We start from the raw sequence: 14,314 nt of genomic DNA, 5'->3' as shown, positions 1-14,314 counted from the left end.
CTACAGAAGCAAACTGAACAAACTATACTATTTGGGAAGTCTTCAATATGTTTCTGACATAATGTTAATGCTATATTTCCCAAAGGGAACCTCAGAAGTTGGGCCATGATGGCATTCCCAAGGAGGGTGATTTAGCCACAGCTCTGCACAGGCTCACTCTCCGCCGTCTGAACTACTTGAGTGAAAAGCAGTTTTTTGAAGAAGAGTGGGAGCGTAGGATCCATTTCCTGGCTGAAAAGAAGGAAGATCCGAGTGACTGCAGCACTCCTGTGGAAAGCTGCTTTTCTCTGGGAAGCTGTTCAGAGCTTACTGACTTCTCTGGGTCCTCCAGCAGCTTACGTTGCCTCCTTCCAGAGAAACTGCAAATTGTCAAACCTATTGAAGGTAAGGTAAAGAGTGTTCCCTCTCACTTTCTTGAAATGGTCTGAAGTGAGGTATCAGCTGTTAATTTATACTCAGACCATGAATGTGATCTGGATTGAAAGATCAAAGAGATCCTGAGTTCATCTGCTACACATAGATATAAGATTTTTTTCTACTTTCTAGCATGCTGAAAAATACTTTAATTTCTTTACCTGGGTCGACCCAGATCTGCTGATCCTTTCCACATTGTCCTTCCATCCATCCCACAGTTCCAAATTGTGTAAAACTACTGACATGGGAAAATAAATTGTGGATTTAGTTTCCTTTTAGTAATACAAAAACAGGCAGTTGGGGTTTAAAGATCTTAAGGTTTTTAAGATCAAGTCAGGGGTTGCTGTAGTTTTTAGTTTTAAATATCTTTTTATGGATTTAAACTGAATTTTAAAATACCAATGTTATTTAATTTTGTTCTAATGTTTGTATATTTGTAGATTTTAAATTGTATGGAAATGCTTTTAATGTATCGTATATACTCGAGTATAAGACAACTTGAATATAAGCCGAGGCACCTAATTTTGCCACACAAAAAAACTGGGAAAACTTAATGATTCAAGTATAAGCCTAGGATGGAAAATGCACCAGCTACTGGAAAATTTGAAAATAAAAATAGATATCAATAAAATTACATTAACAAAGGCATCAGTCGGTTAAATGTTTTTGAATATTTTTACCATATTTCAAAGAAAAACAATAAACTAGTTCTGTAAATGGAAAAATAGGATCAACAAAAACAATATGGTATCAACAATAACTTTATAATAATAATTGTAAAACTTCATTTGTATCCAGCTCTATTTCCCCATGGGGACTCAGACCAGCTTCCAACATATTAACAGGCAAACATTCAATTCCTATATAAACAATGCAGAACTAGATACAGATCTGTAATTATACTAATTTCACATATGCATTTCCCCTTGAAATATTTGCAAATCCTCTATATATGTGCATTTCCATCGTGCAATATTTGTCTAGACATCTCTCTCTCTCTATAAGTATGTGTGTGTATTTACCCTGCTGTATTTGCAAGCCCTATATATCTATATTGATATCTATCTAGACACATCTATATAAATTTGTGTGTGCATTTCCCCCTGTAATATTTGCAAGCCCTATATATCTATGTTCATATATATCTGTCTAGACATCTCTCTCTATGTAGATAATTATATCTATATAGGATTTGCAAATATGTGAGGGGAATATATATATATATATATATATATATATATATATATATATACATATACATACATACATACACACATACACATACATACATATACATACACACAGATATATAGGCACCTCTATATATTTATCAATACCTATATAGGATTTGCAGAGACTTGCAAACATGTGAGGTGAAAATCCCTACATAAAAATAATGTATATGTATAGATACAGATATACAGATATACAGGTACATGGAAATCTCTAGATATCTATATGTATACAGGATTTGCAAAGACCTGCAAACATATGAGGGAAAATTAATATATAAAATTAATTTAGATAGCTAGATAGCTAGAGATATATAGGTACTTGGGGATTGCAAAGGCTTGTAGGGGAAAATGCCTATATATCTGTAGGAGAGATTAACAAATATTTCAGGAGAAAATGCTTTTATAAGATTAATGGATATTCCTGACTTACAAGGGCTTCTCTCCCTCTTGAGGGAGGGATGATTTGGAAAAGAAAACACACTGTTAAGGGTAGGGAATTAAAATAAATCATACATTGCAATCAATGGCCTCCAGGCTCTGCTGCCCGACTTGACCCCATTATAAGCCAAGGGAGGCTTTTTCAGCCCCAAAAAAGCTTTGATTTGAGTATATATGGTAAGCTGCTTTGAGTCTCCTGGTAGAGAGAAGAATGGGGTGGTGGTGGTAAATAATTATAATAATAATTATAATAATTATAATAATTCACTTAACATGTTTTCTTTCTTGTTCACCAAAAGCAATATAGAACATTACATTCCCAGTTCAAAAATGAGTGTATCCTTTGCTTTAAAGCAGAAGACCAAAACATAGACAGGAGCATGTTATTAGTCATCATGTCTTTACATTCCTTTGAATATGCATTTTCTGGAGTATGAAGAGGAGCAATCCAAAAAGGAGTGGTAGTGACAAAGACATCTAGCTTCTGATCCATACTGGGGGGAAAATCTCATAAATTTTATATAAGTGCCTACAATTAGGGAGTATTCCTTGGGAGAAAACCCCAGCTGTTTGAGACATCTGTTTCTTCCTCACTAGGTTCCCAGACACTCTTCCACTGGCAGCAGTTGGCTCAGCCTCACCTTGGCACCATTCTTGACCCACGCCCTGGTGTTGTCACAAAAGGTTTTGCACCACTGTCACAAGATGATGGCTACCACCTTTCTGATTTGGAAGAAGATGAAGAGAGGGATGAAGGCATAACCTTTCAAGTGCAACAGTCTCCTCAAGAGGAAGGGAAACCAAGAGTGCCAAAGTCGGTGGCAGGAATCTTCTTACCACCTGCTAAACTAGCAACGGGTTCCCTCACAGGTAAGAACGAGTTGAGCACAGAAAGATGACTATGAATGCAACCCAATACAAAATTGCAAACTTACTTCATCATGAGATATGTTTCGGCGGTTTCTTTTTTGTAGCTTTAGTGTGTGGTTCTTGAGTGAAATCTTTGTAGATGTCAACAGAATGGAATCAGAGTATGTTATGTCTACAATATTATCCATAATTCGCATTATAATTGCAAACTGTTCAGCCAGAAGGCTGGCTCAATAATTTTAACGCTATGAACTCAGTGTTGCATAATTAGAATTATTGTGCATAGGAGGTCTTTTTACTTATCTGTGGTGGCAGACATCACAAAAATTATGCACAGACGGGTTTTTTTCTCATTGCCAAGACACTTATTTTTCAATGTATTGTCGAAGGCTTTCATGGCTGGAATCACTGGGTTGTTGTAGGTTTTTTTGGGCCCCTCTAGAAAATGCCTCTAGAACATAGCCATATAGCCTGAAAAAAACCTACAACAACCCACTTATTTTTCCAATGTGGCCCAGGGAAGGCAGGAAGGGTGGGATAACTCCTTATTGCATGATATTAGGAGGAGGCATGGTTACCTCAAGATTGAGCAGTGGCACTGATTGGACACACCTTCACCCAATTTTGGGAAAACTGTCGCAGCCCCCTTACCATATTCCAGCCCATTTAGGAGATGCACAAACCTCTGTCTAGCCGTTCAGGCAGTTCATAAAGGAAGAAGAAAATAAGGAAGATGCCATCCAGGAATTCTCTTCTACCAGCACAGCAATGAAATCTCTCCACTGACCTTTACCCATATATAAGTATTAACACTGCATCCTAGATAATGGTAACAAAGTTTCAATTATAGCTTCAACATAGCTTATATTAGCCAAGGTTGAGGGTCCCATTTATGTTAGCAAATTCCTCAGCAATGATTAACCCCAAAAATTTGCAACAAGAATAGTTGCATGCCACCAAAGACTGTTCCGGCTCTCTAAACCAGAGATGAGGCATTCAGAAAAGTATAACTGGTTCCTTACTCACCAACAATTAAGATAAATCTGAAAGATGAATGAAGGGTTCACAACTTACCCATGCCATTAGAAAGATTCCATTAAAATGTGTAAAATATTTTGCATTTGACTTAGAAAAAATGTTCAACACTTCTCAGCTTGTGATATTAATAATTTTGTTCTACTATTTTTTAATCCAGTAGTGAGCATCTGCACAGGATTCAGGGACCAGTTTTTGTCTCTTCCTCATCTACAAATAATCTGAAAACAAAACTAAGAGTTGCTTTTGGTTTCAGTTTTTGGGTATTTTGGTCTACTTAAGCAAGGCAGATTGTATTTTAATTGTATTGTTGTAGGTTTTTTCGGGCTATATGGCCATGTTCTATTTTAATATTTTAATTATTTGCCACTTTCCAAGTGACTAATCATCCATGAATAACAAACACAGGATGCTCCATTCTCTAATAATTGGTTGTCTTTTTTTCTTGCAGCTTCCAACCCAGGAAAATGCCTCTCATCTACAAACTCTACCTTTACTTATACCAATTGTAGAATCCTCCACCCATCTGATATTACACAGGTTACACCCAGGTAAGGTGCCTGTTTTGCATGCAGTCATTTAAATCCCAGTTTCCCAGAATTTTGTAACCAATTAAGCAATGGAAACTATTGTTTATATGTATTCCTAGCTATAGTCATGTGTTTTACCTTTTAAAAGCATTTTAAAAGATGGATAGAAATAGGACAGAGTTGAATTCATGTGATCTCCAGATTTTGTTGGATTGCAGCTCCTAACACTCATCCCTGTTTGACTGCACTAGCTAGGTTTATGAGAAGTTACTGTCCCACAACTTCTAAAAGGGTGCCATTGCTCCTATTCCTGGTACAGAAAACAGAGAGGCTAATGAAAATATGTGAATTACCAAAGATGGACAAATTGACCAAATTCAAGAAAGACTAGGACATATTTCTCACTTTTATACAGCAAAGTTGGGGACACTCTTCATCTTTATTTCTACCTTTCTATTTTCACTGACACTCTTCATAGAGAGTGTTATTAAAAGCAGAAAGATAGAAATAAAGTGATAATTAAAGATACTAACTAATAAGTTAAAATCAATAGGCAATGAGCAAGAGGCTGATAGATCACTTTAGTAAATGGTTGTTTAGAATGTGTATAGGTTCTACGTTGTAGCTAAAAGAGTGCTTGAGTTAAGAACATTTTGAGTTAAGAGCACAGCACAGCTGATTTTGTTTTGACATAAGAGCACTGTTTTGCATTAAAAGCGAGTGTGAGTGTACAGGACTTTAGGGCTTCATAGAATCATAGAGTTGGAAGAGATCTCATGGGCCATCCAGTCCAACCCCCTGCCAAGAAGCAGGAATTTTGCATTCAAAGCACCTGACAGATGGCCATCCAGCCTCTGTTTAAAGGGAGCAGTCTTTATGCCTTGTGTCTCCGTGCCTCATGCTCCTATCCGCTTTGGAAGATGGCTGTCTGCTGTACTCTTGTCTGCTTTGGGAAATGGCTGTCAACTTTGCTTTGCTCTGCTTTGACAAACTTTGGGTTAGTTGATTTTGTGTAGTTTTTTATTTCAGATATGTTTGGCTTCATAAAGGTGGGGGGGGGGGAGAGAGCAAGAGAGAGGGAGACTGGAATGAATGCTGATAAAGAAAATTATGCTTCTGCCTCTTTACCTTGTGCTTCCTTGCACCAACTTGATGTTTCTACCATCTTAAACTTGATCTTTCTTTTTTATTGTTCCATGTGAATGTGTATTTATACATTATGTTATTTATAAAGTGCATTTTCTTATTTAACAAACAATAGGGGAAGTTTCAGGAGGGCAGAACAGATTTATAGCATTTCAATGGGAAAATTTGCTTTGAGATAAGAGCATTTCAAGTATCTTTTTTTGTTTGTATGTTGAATTAAAATCATTTATAAAAAAACAGAAATTTTGCTCTTGACTTCTAGGCACTTTCTTTCTTTCTTTAATTCCCCTTTCTCTTCTCCCCTCTTTGTTTTCCAGTTCTTCATACGCTCCCTTGTGCTCTGGGAGCTCTAGCAGTACCACCAGTACAGTAGCAAGCTCCCCCGCCACATCATGCAGGTTCAGTATTGGAGAGTTCCTCACTAACAGGAGGGACTCCACTACCACCTTTAGCAGCACTACAAGCTTGGCTAAACTCTTGCAAGAGCAGGGCATCTCTGCAAAGGTCTACAACAGTCCAGTTTTGGAGAATGCACCTTTGTTCCAGCCACCCAAGATACTTGCTGTTCCCTCAACACCACCCAATTCCCCTTTGCATTCGCCTTGTCCTTCCCCTTTGCCTTTTGACTCTCGAGCAAATGCACTTGAGAACTTTTTGGCCTCCCGGCCTGCCGAAACCTTACTGCCGGAAATGTATGGACCGAAACCTTCTAATTGTGACGCAGGGCAATTGAAGATGAACCTGGTGGAAAGGCTGAAGAAATTGGGGATTGCCAGAGTTGTCAAGCATCCCGAGGCAGGGGACAGTGGGAAAGGTCAGGGGGCAAAGAGCGCCCTCCAGAGGCAGGACTCGGCTGTGTATGTCAATGCAGGCAGCAATCTGATGGGAGGCCTGAGAAGAAACCACAGCCTCCCAGTCATGATCGGGGCTCTTGGAGGCCCCCTGAGCACATCGTCCTCAAAAATGGGAATCCTCAAGGAGAATTGAGCGTGGAGGATGTTAGCTCACAGAAGAAGAAAAGTGCATAGGATGTAGATCATGGTCAAAAGGAGGTTTAAAGAGAGGGATGTTGAAGGAGGTTCGAGCAAAGATGAGGCATGGAAGATGAGGGAAAGTAGATGCAAACATTAAGAGAGGACAAAGGAAAGAAGAAACCAAAGTTCAGCTTTGAGATCACTGAAATCGTTAACCTTCTGTTCATCAATAGAAGCAACATAAATACAGTGTATTTTCTACCTTTGATATTATATGTATGGAACAGTAAATATCCATGTCTTGAGTATGTTTGACCGGGTTTTACTTGAAACCTCCTACCACTGAAATGAAATTTTAAGGAGAGGAGTAAAGTCCAAATTAACTTATGGGCCAGAACAACAGCTGAGATTTATTTTTAAAAGAAAAAAACCAGTTTAGTTTCTACACTTAAAATGCGGATACTGGTAAAATAATTACTCTAAAAAAAAGGTGTTGCAAGTTCAGTGGAAAAAATTACATATAGAATATATTCATATTCCCAGGTGGACAGTTGTTGCACAAAAGAAACTCTCAGGCAAATCTTTAAAAGGGAGTAAATCTATAAGTTTTTGTAGATTTTATATTTATTTGATTTACTTGGCAGAAAGAAATGTTACCTGGTATTCTGCTTTTCAGACATATTAAGCACATTGTTGCTGGACTGCTGTAGATTTCCAACACAATCTTGGTTGAAGTGACCATAGACTGGAGCCATCGCATCCAGGAAGATCTGTCCTGAAGAACAAATCGCATGGCAGTCTGTTGTCGTCTGAACTGTGGAAGGCTCCCATTTCACAAGTTTCAAAGAATAGTCAAAGAATCTACTGCACAAAAGAATATGCACAATGCTCCAATGCTAAAGAAGAATAAGGTGGCATCTGTTTTTCAAGCTTCAGTAGATAAAAGCCGTGTTTAAAAAAAGTAAAGCTTTCTTCCCTGATAACGTGGCAGTCTGAACTTCAGTCTTTACCAATGAATCCATACTGAGATGGAAAACCTCTGTTTTGGCGTTGTGATCAGGTAGAAACAGTCTCTCTCAGCATAGCTTTGGGTGTGAGATCCAAACAGGAAAAAGAGAAGAAGCACAAACTTTATGTTTGAAGTGGAAACTTTTGATGAGTGAGTTTTACGCACATTTGAAATTGACTTCTCTCCCCTTTGTGTGAAAATACTTGCAAATCATGGCATGCTTGCACAAAGCTGCGTGATAAAACTCATTTGTGCTTATGGCATAATGATGCATATATCCACTCTCCCATGGATTGCATTACCTGGCAATGTTAAGAGAACAAATCGACATGGTTTGAAGATTAAGCACAAATGATGGCCGTGTGACTTAACATTTAGGCATGGCTGAACTTCGTTAAGGTGGCAGTTATATGCATGGTTTCCTATTATTGTACGGACAGGGTGGAAAACGTAGGGCTCTCCAAATGTTGGATAGCAGTTCCCAGCATTTTTGCTGGTATGGCAAGTGGTAAAAAATTGTGGGCCTTGGAGTCCAACAATCGCTGCAGAAATATGTGATTCCCACCTTAGCTATAGGATTTATCCCAAACTTCTAAGCAGATTAAATGCAAAATACGTACATTATAACTTTGTATATGCAAACATGCCTTTTCTCCCCTTAACACATCATTCAGACATTCTAAGTGAGGATTTGTTATGATTTCTGTAAAGTACAAATACTCTGACAAGTGGAATCAGCTACATCAATATTTTGTCAACAGATGTTTGTCCGAATCATCCATAAGCTTCTAGTAGCTCCATTACTCTCAGAAACTAAGCAAAATCCTAAGAAGGATAATGGAGACAGAGAAGGAGGAGGGATCTGGCAGGATTCTCAAAACTCACTGAGATACATGTTTTCATGGACTCATTGACTTCATCAGATATTTTAATTTTCTGTAGCTACATGTCACCTACAAATGTGCCTTTTGTGCTCTTAGAAAACCAGGAAAGGTTTTTTTCCTACAAAGCAAAAAACTTCTGCAAATGGTAGACTGATGCATTTGATGAAGTGGATTGAAGTCAATGAAAGCTTAGGCTGAAATCAGGCCACATTGCTACTGCCATATAATGCAGTTTGAAACCGCATTATTTGGTCATGTAGATGGGATCTTCACCTCAAAAGATGTTGCTAGGCCCCCTCTTCCTCACCCCATGCTGAAACTGACTAACCCAGCTATCCCCTTGAAAACCAAGCAAAATCTTGTAATATATATATTAAATATAAATTTATATATCCATGTTAATTCTATTTTAATTTATGAGTACTGTATATGCTAAATTTTTGAAAACATTTAGAGTACATTTCCTTAATATCGTAAAAATAAAAAGCTCATGTTTCTGGGCAACATAAATTAAAAGGGAATTTATTTAATTTACTCTCAGTTAAGCTTGGAATCCAACATATTCTGCAGTAACAAGGAAACAATAATTCTTGGCATTTGCCCCAAGTTACCCAGAAATACCCGAAGGGTATGCATGTCTCTTTTCTGTGATCGACAAACTCCTGCTGCATTTTTAAAATCTAGATATGAACGTGGATTTTTTGTGACTCCATATTTTTCATTGTTCATTTTTCTTATCAGTGGCATTCTTTCTGCAAACCATATTCCTGTGTGTTTTCAATAAATGAATGTTATTTGCTTGAAGCGTGCTTTATTCCCCTCTTCTAACAGGAACATTTTGAAAGTAAAAATAAAACAAGAAGACAGGCAGTCTTTTTGCCTCATTCAACTGTCATCCCTGCCGGCCCCTTTGTTTGGTGTCCAACTCATAGGAGCAACAAAAACTTGTGTTCTTAATGCATTTTGTACAGTGTGCCTCAATTACCTTTTCTCCAGAAAACTCTTAGGTAGCCAGATTGACAGTACTGTTGTGCCAAAGCCATTTTTAAATTTGGAGCCTTGGAACACAAGATACCAGCTAATCAAATCTTGATTAATAGATATGAGAAATACAAGCAGCATTCAAGTTGGTGCTCTTTGACTACAAAAGATAGGATGCTCATTATGCGAGAAAGGAAACTGTGAGTTTGGCCATTTCTTTCCCTATATGTATGCTTAAAATGGGTACTATATTTCAATACCAGTTCAGCACAAAAATAGACCGTCATGTAGATATAAATTGTTATTTTTTCATTGTTACCTCAATTCTGTACTTATTTGTTAAATGTGTGTGTTCAGCCTCTCTCTATAATTGAATCCGAAAGGCTGTTGAAATGCACATCCTAGAGTTTATATAGATGAGTCATGGTACTGTACAGACAGAAAAAAATAAATTGAAAGGGAAAAATCTTGTCGAGGCAGCATGGGAGGGGGGAAAACATTGGAAATAGTTCCCATTGTACCATTCGCAACAAGGTTGCACAACACATTATAATCAGTGACCTGTGTTTTTTGCATGTGGTTTTATAGCAGAATTTACATCTGATAAGAAATATATAAAATTGCTTTCTTACACTATTGTACAGTGATTTCTTCCCAACAGTGCCAATATTGATGTAGCCATTCATTTCATGCGTCTTGCCAGTTTTCTATTGCCATGAAGCAAAATGACCAACAGTTGACTAAATGGTGCTGATTTGCTTGAAATTGTGTTTGACCAAGAAACTTTCAAATAAAGCAAAATACATTGAATAAAGACTATTAAAATGTGAACGAAGCATGTTGTAAATCATATTTGACAGAATGCTCATAATTGAACGTACAGCAGTTAATAATGTCGGTTGAATAGTTTCCAAAGGGCAAGCAGTCCAAATCGAGTGTGCTTTTAACAGACTGACTTCCTTGAGCAGAAACTCGAGTGTAAGAAGCTGGCCAACCTGGGGCAAGACCCTGCTTCTGGAGGAAGGAGGCAGTCTCCGTTTTGTTCCCAGAGATAATTAGGGCTTTCCTCAGTATACAAGTTGAACTTCTTTTGAGAGTCAAAGCAGAACATCCTTCCCTTCTTCCATAGACCACCAGAGTGGCACATTGATGAAACGGGTACTATTCAAGCTGTTGCTCAAGCCTCATGCTTGACATTGTGGTGAGACATTCACAAAGTACAAGTTAAGCCAAGGAGACTAACAGTCTGAGCAGCAGAGCCACCTCATCCTGCTTCTTAGAGCCAGTGTCGAGGTCATGAATACCAGGATATGCAGGAATAACAAGAGTAAAGCCAGTTGCAGAAGTTGATCAGTTGTCAACCACATGGACTCTCAACAGTTGCTGGGAGATTTCTAGATGGCTGCCTCTGGATACCAGGTGCTTGATTAGTCAGCATCTCCTATTTCATAGTTCCTATGATGTTCCTTCTTCACTCTTTGCTGGCTCTAATAGGGTGAGTAGGTGGGTTCTGTTGAGGCAGGAGTCCCTCTGTTGCTTCAACCATCAGCATCCAGATTTAGCGAGCTAGTTTTCTGGAAACAGATTCCAATGTCTAAATATCAGGTTCCAGAGGATGAGTTGTGACATCAATGACCAGCTACTACTGGCCTCTATGTAGGCTATTAGCGTTTTCTTGGAGAAGCATCTGAAAAAGGGCATGCAGGAAGTGATGGCCTGCATCCGATGTTGCATAGCACAAATCCCCAAATGCAAAGTCAGATGTGGATTGTCTTAAGTGACATTTGTGTTGAATAGCAACATTCTCCAATCGAACCAAGACGCTGAACCTACAACTGAACATCCATGTACAATTAAATGAGCATGTGTCTCAGTGCCACAGCGTGTTACTCCATTTCAACCAGCTTGCACTGAATTATGATGATTTGTACCAAGTAAAATTACCCAGGATTCTGACAAATCTGAGGCAGTTGTAGAGTAGCCAAGGAGACTGCACTCCACATGTTTGGCGAGCCTCTTTTTACTGAACTTTTTGGCATTGAAATTACTTCTCACTGCAATGCTTTTTCCCGTTTATTTGCCTTAAATTTAGATGGTAAGCCTGAGAGTAGGAATCTCATACTACTTAACTTGTAAGCTGCTCTGACAGCTTTCTGGCCAAAGGGCAGCAGGACAGATGCATGTTTTGAATAAGCTGGCACACAAACCAAACTATGTCTTTATCCGCATAAACAGCTCCATAGCAATCATTTATTTTTGGCAGTGACATGAATAAAACCGATTATTAAAAGGAACACAAAACTACAAGGCATCCAATGAAATCCAAAGGAAAAAAGGAGATACTCAAAAGATTGTTAGCTTGTTCATTAAAAGGTTTTCAAAACATTTTTTGAAATATGTCTCCAGCATCTTCTGTGAATCCGCTTTATGGGGTCATAAGAAATTTCTGCATACCACTTATGCAACCAAATTAAAACCTTAATACAGTTCCTGCAGATCTAAGGTTGGATCTACACTGCTATATAATCCAGTTCAGAATGCAGATTAAATGCATTAAACTGGAATATATGAGTCTACACTGCTGTTTGATCTGCATTTTGAAACTGGATTATATGGCAATGTAAATCCAGCCTCAAACAGTTATCAGTTAAACAGGAGGCATATAAATATAAGGTTCAATACCCCTAAACTCTGTGAAAATTAAGAGTATCCTACACATGAGCAACTGGATAAGAGTAACTCATTAAGGTTTAACATTTTTAACTATTACATTTTATAATAAGCTCATTATTTCCAGTTGAGGAATTACTCGTGTATGTTCAAAAGAGTCCTAAATACTGTATTTAGTACCCAGTTAAGCTTCTGGCTTAACTTTTCGATATTTTTGGGAATGCTGTATTTAAGAGCAAGTTTGGCATTCCATTATTTATTTACTTGTAATATCTCAGCCGATTTGTACTGATGGATGGTGGGATCGAATGAAATTATGCACACTATGCCTTTAAACGTAGAATGGAAGGAGCCGGACTTGTTTCCATGGCGAGAAAGAAAGCCACCCACAAAGATTTCCAGGCCTTGGGTTAAATACACAGGATGGAAACAGGCACCAGGCATTTAGGTTGTAAGCTTTCCATCATTGTTTTTAAGTGTCTATAATTACAGGTCTACCCTGAGATATTTGGACAGCGGAAGGAAGTATTCAGAAAGTCTCAATAGCGGTATGTAAACATACAAAGTCACTTGTTTCAGTTAACCTGTTACTAGTAAGTGACATATTTCTTTTCCTCTCTTTGTTGGTGGTAAAAAAACTAAAAATAGTTGTGAAAATGAAGAAAGGGGAGTTGAAAAAGAAATGTGGCAACGCCTTTAAGACTAGCTGGTTTTTATTTGAACGTGAGTTTTGATGGATATTAGTCGTCTTTCTTCAGATGTAGTACTGAGTTATAATAAAGCGTCAGGTTAAATAATAAATATATATACAATTGTGGGACTGGGATAGCATGGAAGAAGGCAAATCATGAATTAAGATGAGTTCAGTTATTGCAAACTGACCTTTTGAAGGGCAGTCTCCATAAACACAGGGTCAGCCCTCCATTAGTAGAGGAAAGCAGCCAGTCGAGGAAGTAACAGATGCAGTTAAAGTGGAGTCAAATTGTATTCTGCAATATCTGAGAATACTGAATAGCTCCTTTATCTTTAATCATAGCATAGTAGAGGGAATTTCAGCATGTGTTGCTTGTTACTAAGAAGCCACAACTGCTAAATTCCCCTTTCTGAACTTTTGAAGGAACAGGAGTAATCTCTAGTTCTCAGTCTGGCAATCCTACCTCCCATGTCCCCCATCTCCGACAATCCCCAGTCAACTTGATATGTGCTAATGGGAGCTGTCATCTATAACGTATTTGGAGGCAAGGCTCTGCTGTTGGAAAAGTAAGAAACCTGCAGTATTCAATGAAACGCCTCCTGTGTGTGTATTGCTAATGTCCTGTTCCTGATAAAGATTCTCGATTCCCAGTTTGTCAAGACCTCCTCCACTGGTTTCAGGAAACCTCTGGGACCCTTCCACACAGCACAATTATAGCATTTTGATTCTACTTGAATCACCATGGCAGCATCTTGTGGGATCTTAAGATTGGCTATTGGAAACTTCAAACAGACTCTGAACAAACTACAGACCCAAGAAAAACTCCATAAGTTGCAGCTACGGCAATTAAAGTAACATTATAGGAATTTGAATTTTGATGCTCTTGTTTTCTTTTTCCTCTTGCAGGATTCTTTTGAGAGCAGCAAACATGTCCCAGTCTCAGTTCTTGTACTGTCCGTGTTGGGATCCTTGGAAGACGGGATGTAAAAGGCTGATAAAAGCCAAAGCTGATCAGCTGGGTCAGAGGCCCAAGTACGTAGGAAGGACTGAGACATTTGGAGTAAAGGGTGGGCAGGAATGGCACTCTCTTCGGTAATTACTGACTCAGTGCCTCTGGGCCAAATGGGGCCACTGGGAAGCAAGAGGGAGGTGTGGGGGATCCTTGGGACAGCCCCAAGGTTTGCAGGTGCATTATCAAAGTCTAGACCAGTGGTTCTCAACCTGTGGGTCCCAAGGTGTTTTGGCCTACAACTCCCAGAAATCCCAGCCAATTTACCAGCTGTTAGGATTTCTGGGAGTTGAAGGCCAAAAACATCTGGGGACCCCAGGTTGAGAACCACTGGTCTAGACTTTGATAAGAAACTGGTTAACTGATTAAACTTTGTAACAATTATGTAATTTAAAAATGAATGCCAATAACGTAGGTGGTTATTT

General features: G+C 38.5%; 2 protein-coding genes across 5 annotated transcripts in view; both read left to right on the top strand.

Annotated features, from left to right (window-relative positions):
• The window catches only part of TRAK2 (trafficking kinesin protein 2), a 46,528-nt gene extending 36,181 nt beyond the window's left edge, over positions 1 to 10,347 (top strand). For all 4 annotated transcript variants that reach the window (XM_067470048.1, XM_060783275.2, XM_067470045.1 and 1 more), the window contains 4 exons: positions 86 to 384; positions 2,685 to 2,957; positions 4,444 to 4,543; positions 5,986 to 10,347. In XM_067470048.1, coding sequence (XP_067326149.1) covers positions 86 to 384; positions 2,685 to 2,957; positions 4,444 to 4,543; positions 5,986 to 6,655 — 1,342 coding nt within the window. In that variant the 3' untranslated portion in view covers positions 6,656 to 10,347. The remainder of the gene's footprint in view (positions 1 to 85; positions 385 to 2,684; positions 2,958 to 4,443; positions 4,544 to 5,985) is intronic.
• Positions 10,348 to 13,165: 2,818 nt separating this feature from the next.
• The window catches only part of FLACC1 (flagellum associated containing coiled-coil domains 1), a 29,285-nt gene continuing 28,136 nt past the window's right edge, over positions 13,166 to 14,314 (top strand). Inside the window, exon 1 of the mRNA XM_060755002.2 lies at positions 13,166 to 13,912. Coding sequence (XP_060610985.2) covers positions 13,758 to 13,912 — 155 coding nt within the window. The 5' untranslated portion in view covers positions 13,166 to 13,757. The remainder of the gene's footprint in view (positions 13,913 to 14,314) is intronic.

This window comes from Anolis sagrei, chromosome 1 (assembly GCF_037176765.1).
Source record: "Anolis sagrei isolate rAnoSag1 chromosome 1, rAnoSag1.mat, whole genome shotgun sequence".
NCBI classification, from domain to species: Eukaryota; Metazoa; Chordata; class Lepidosauria; order Squamata; family Dactyloidae; genus Anolis; species Anolis sagrei.
This window is presented reverse-complemented; position numbering and strand designations above follow the sequence as displayed.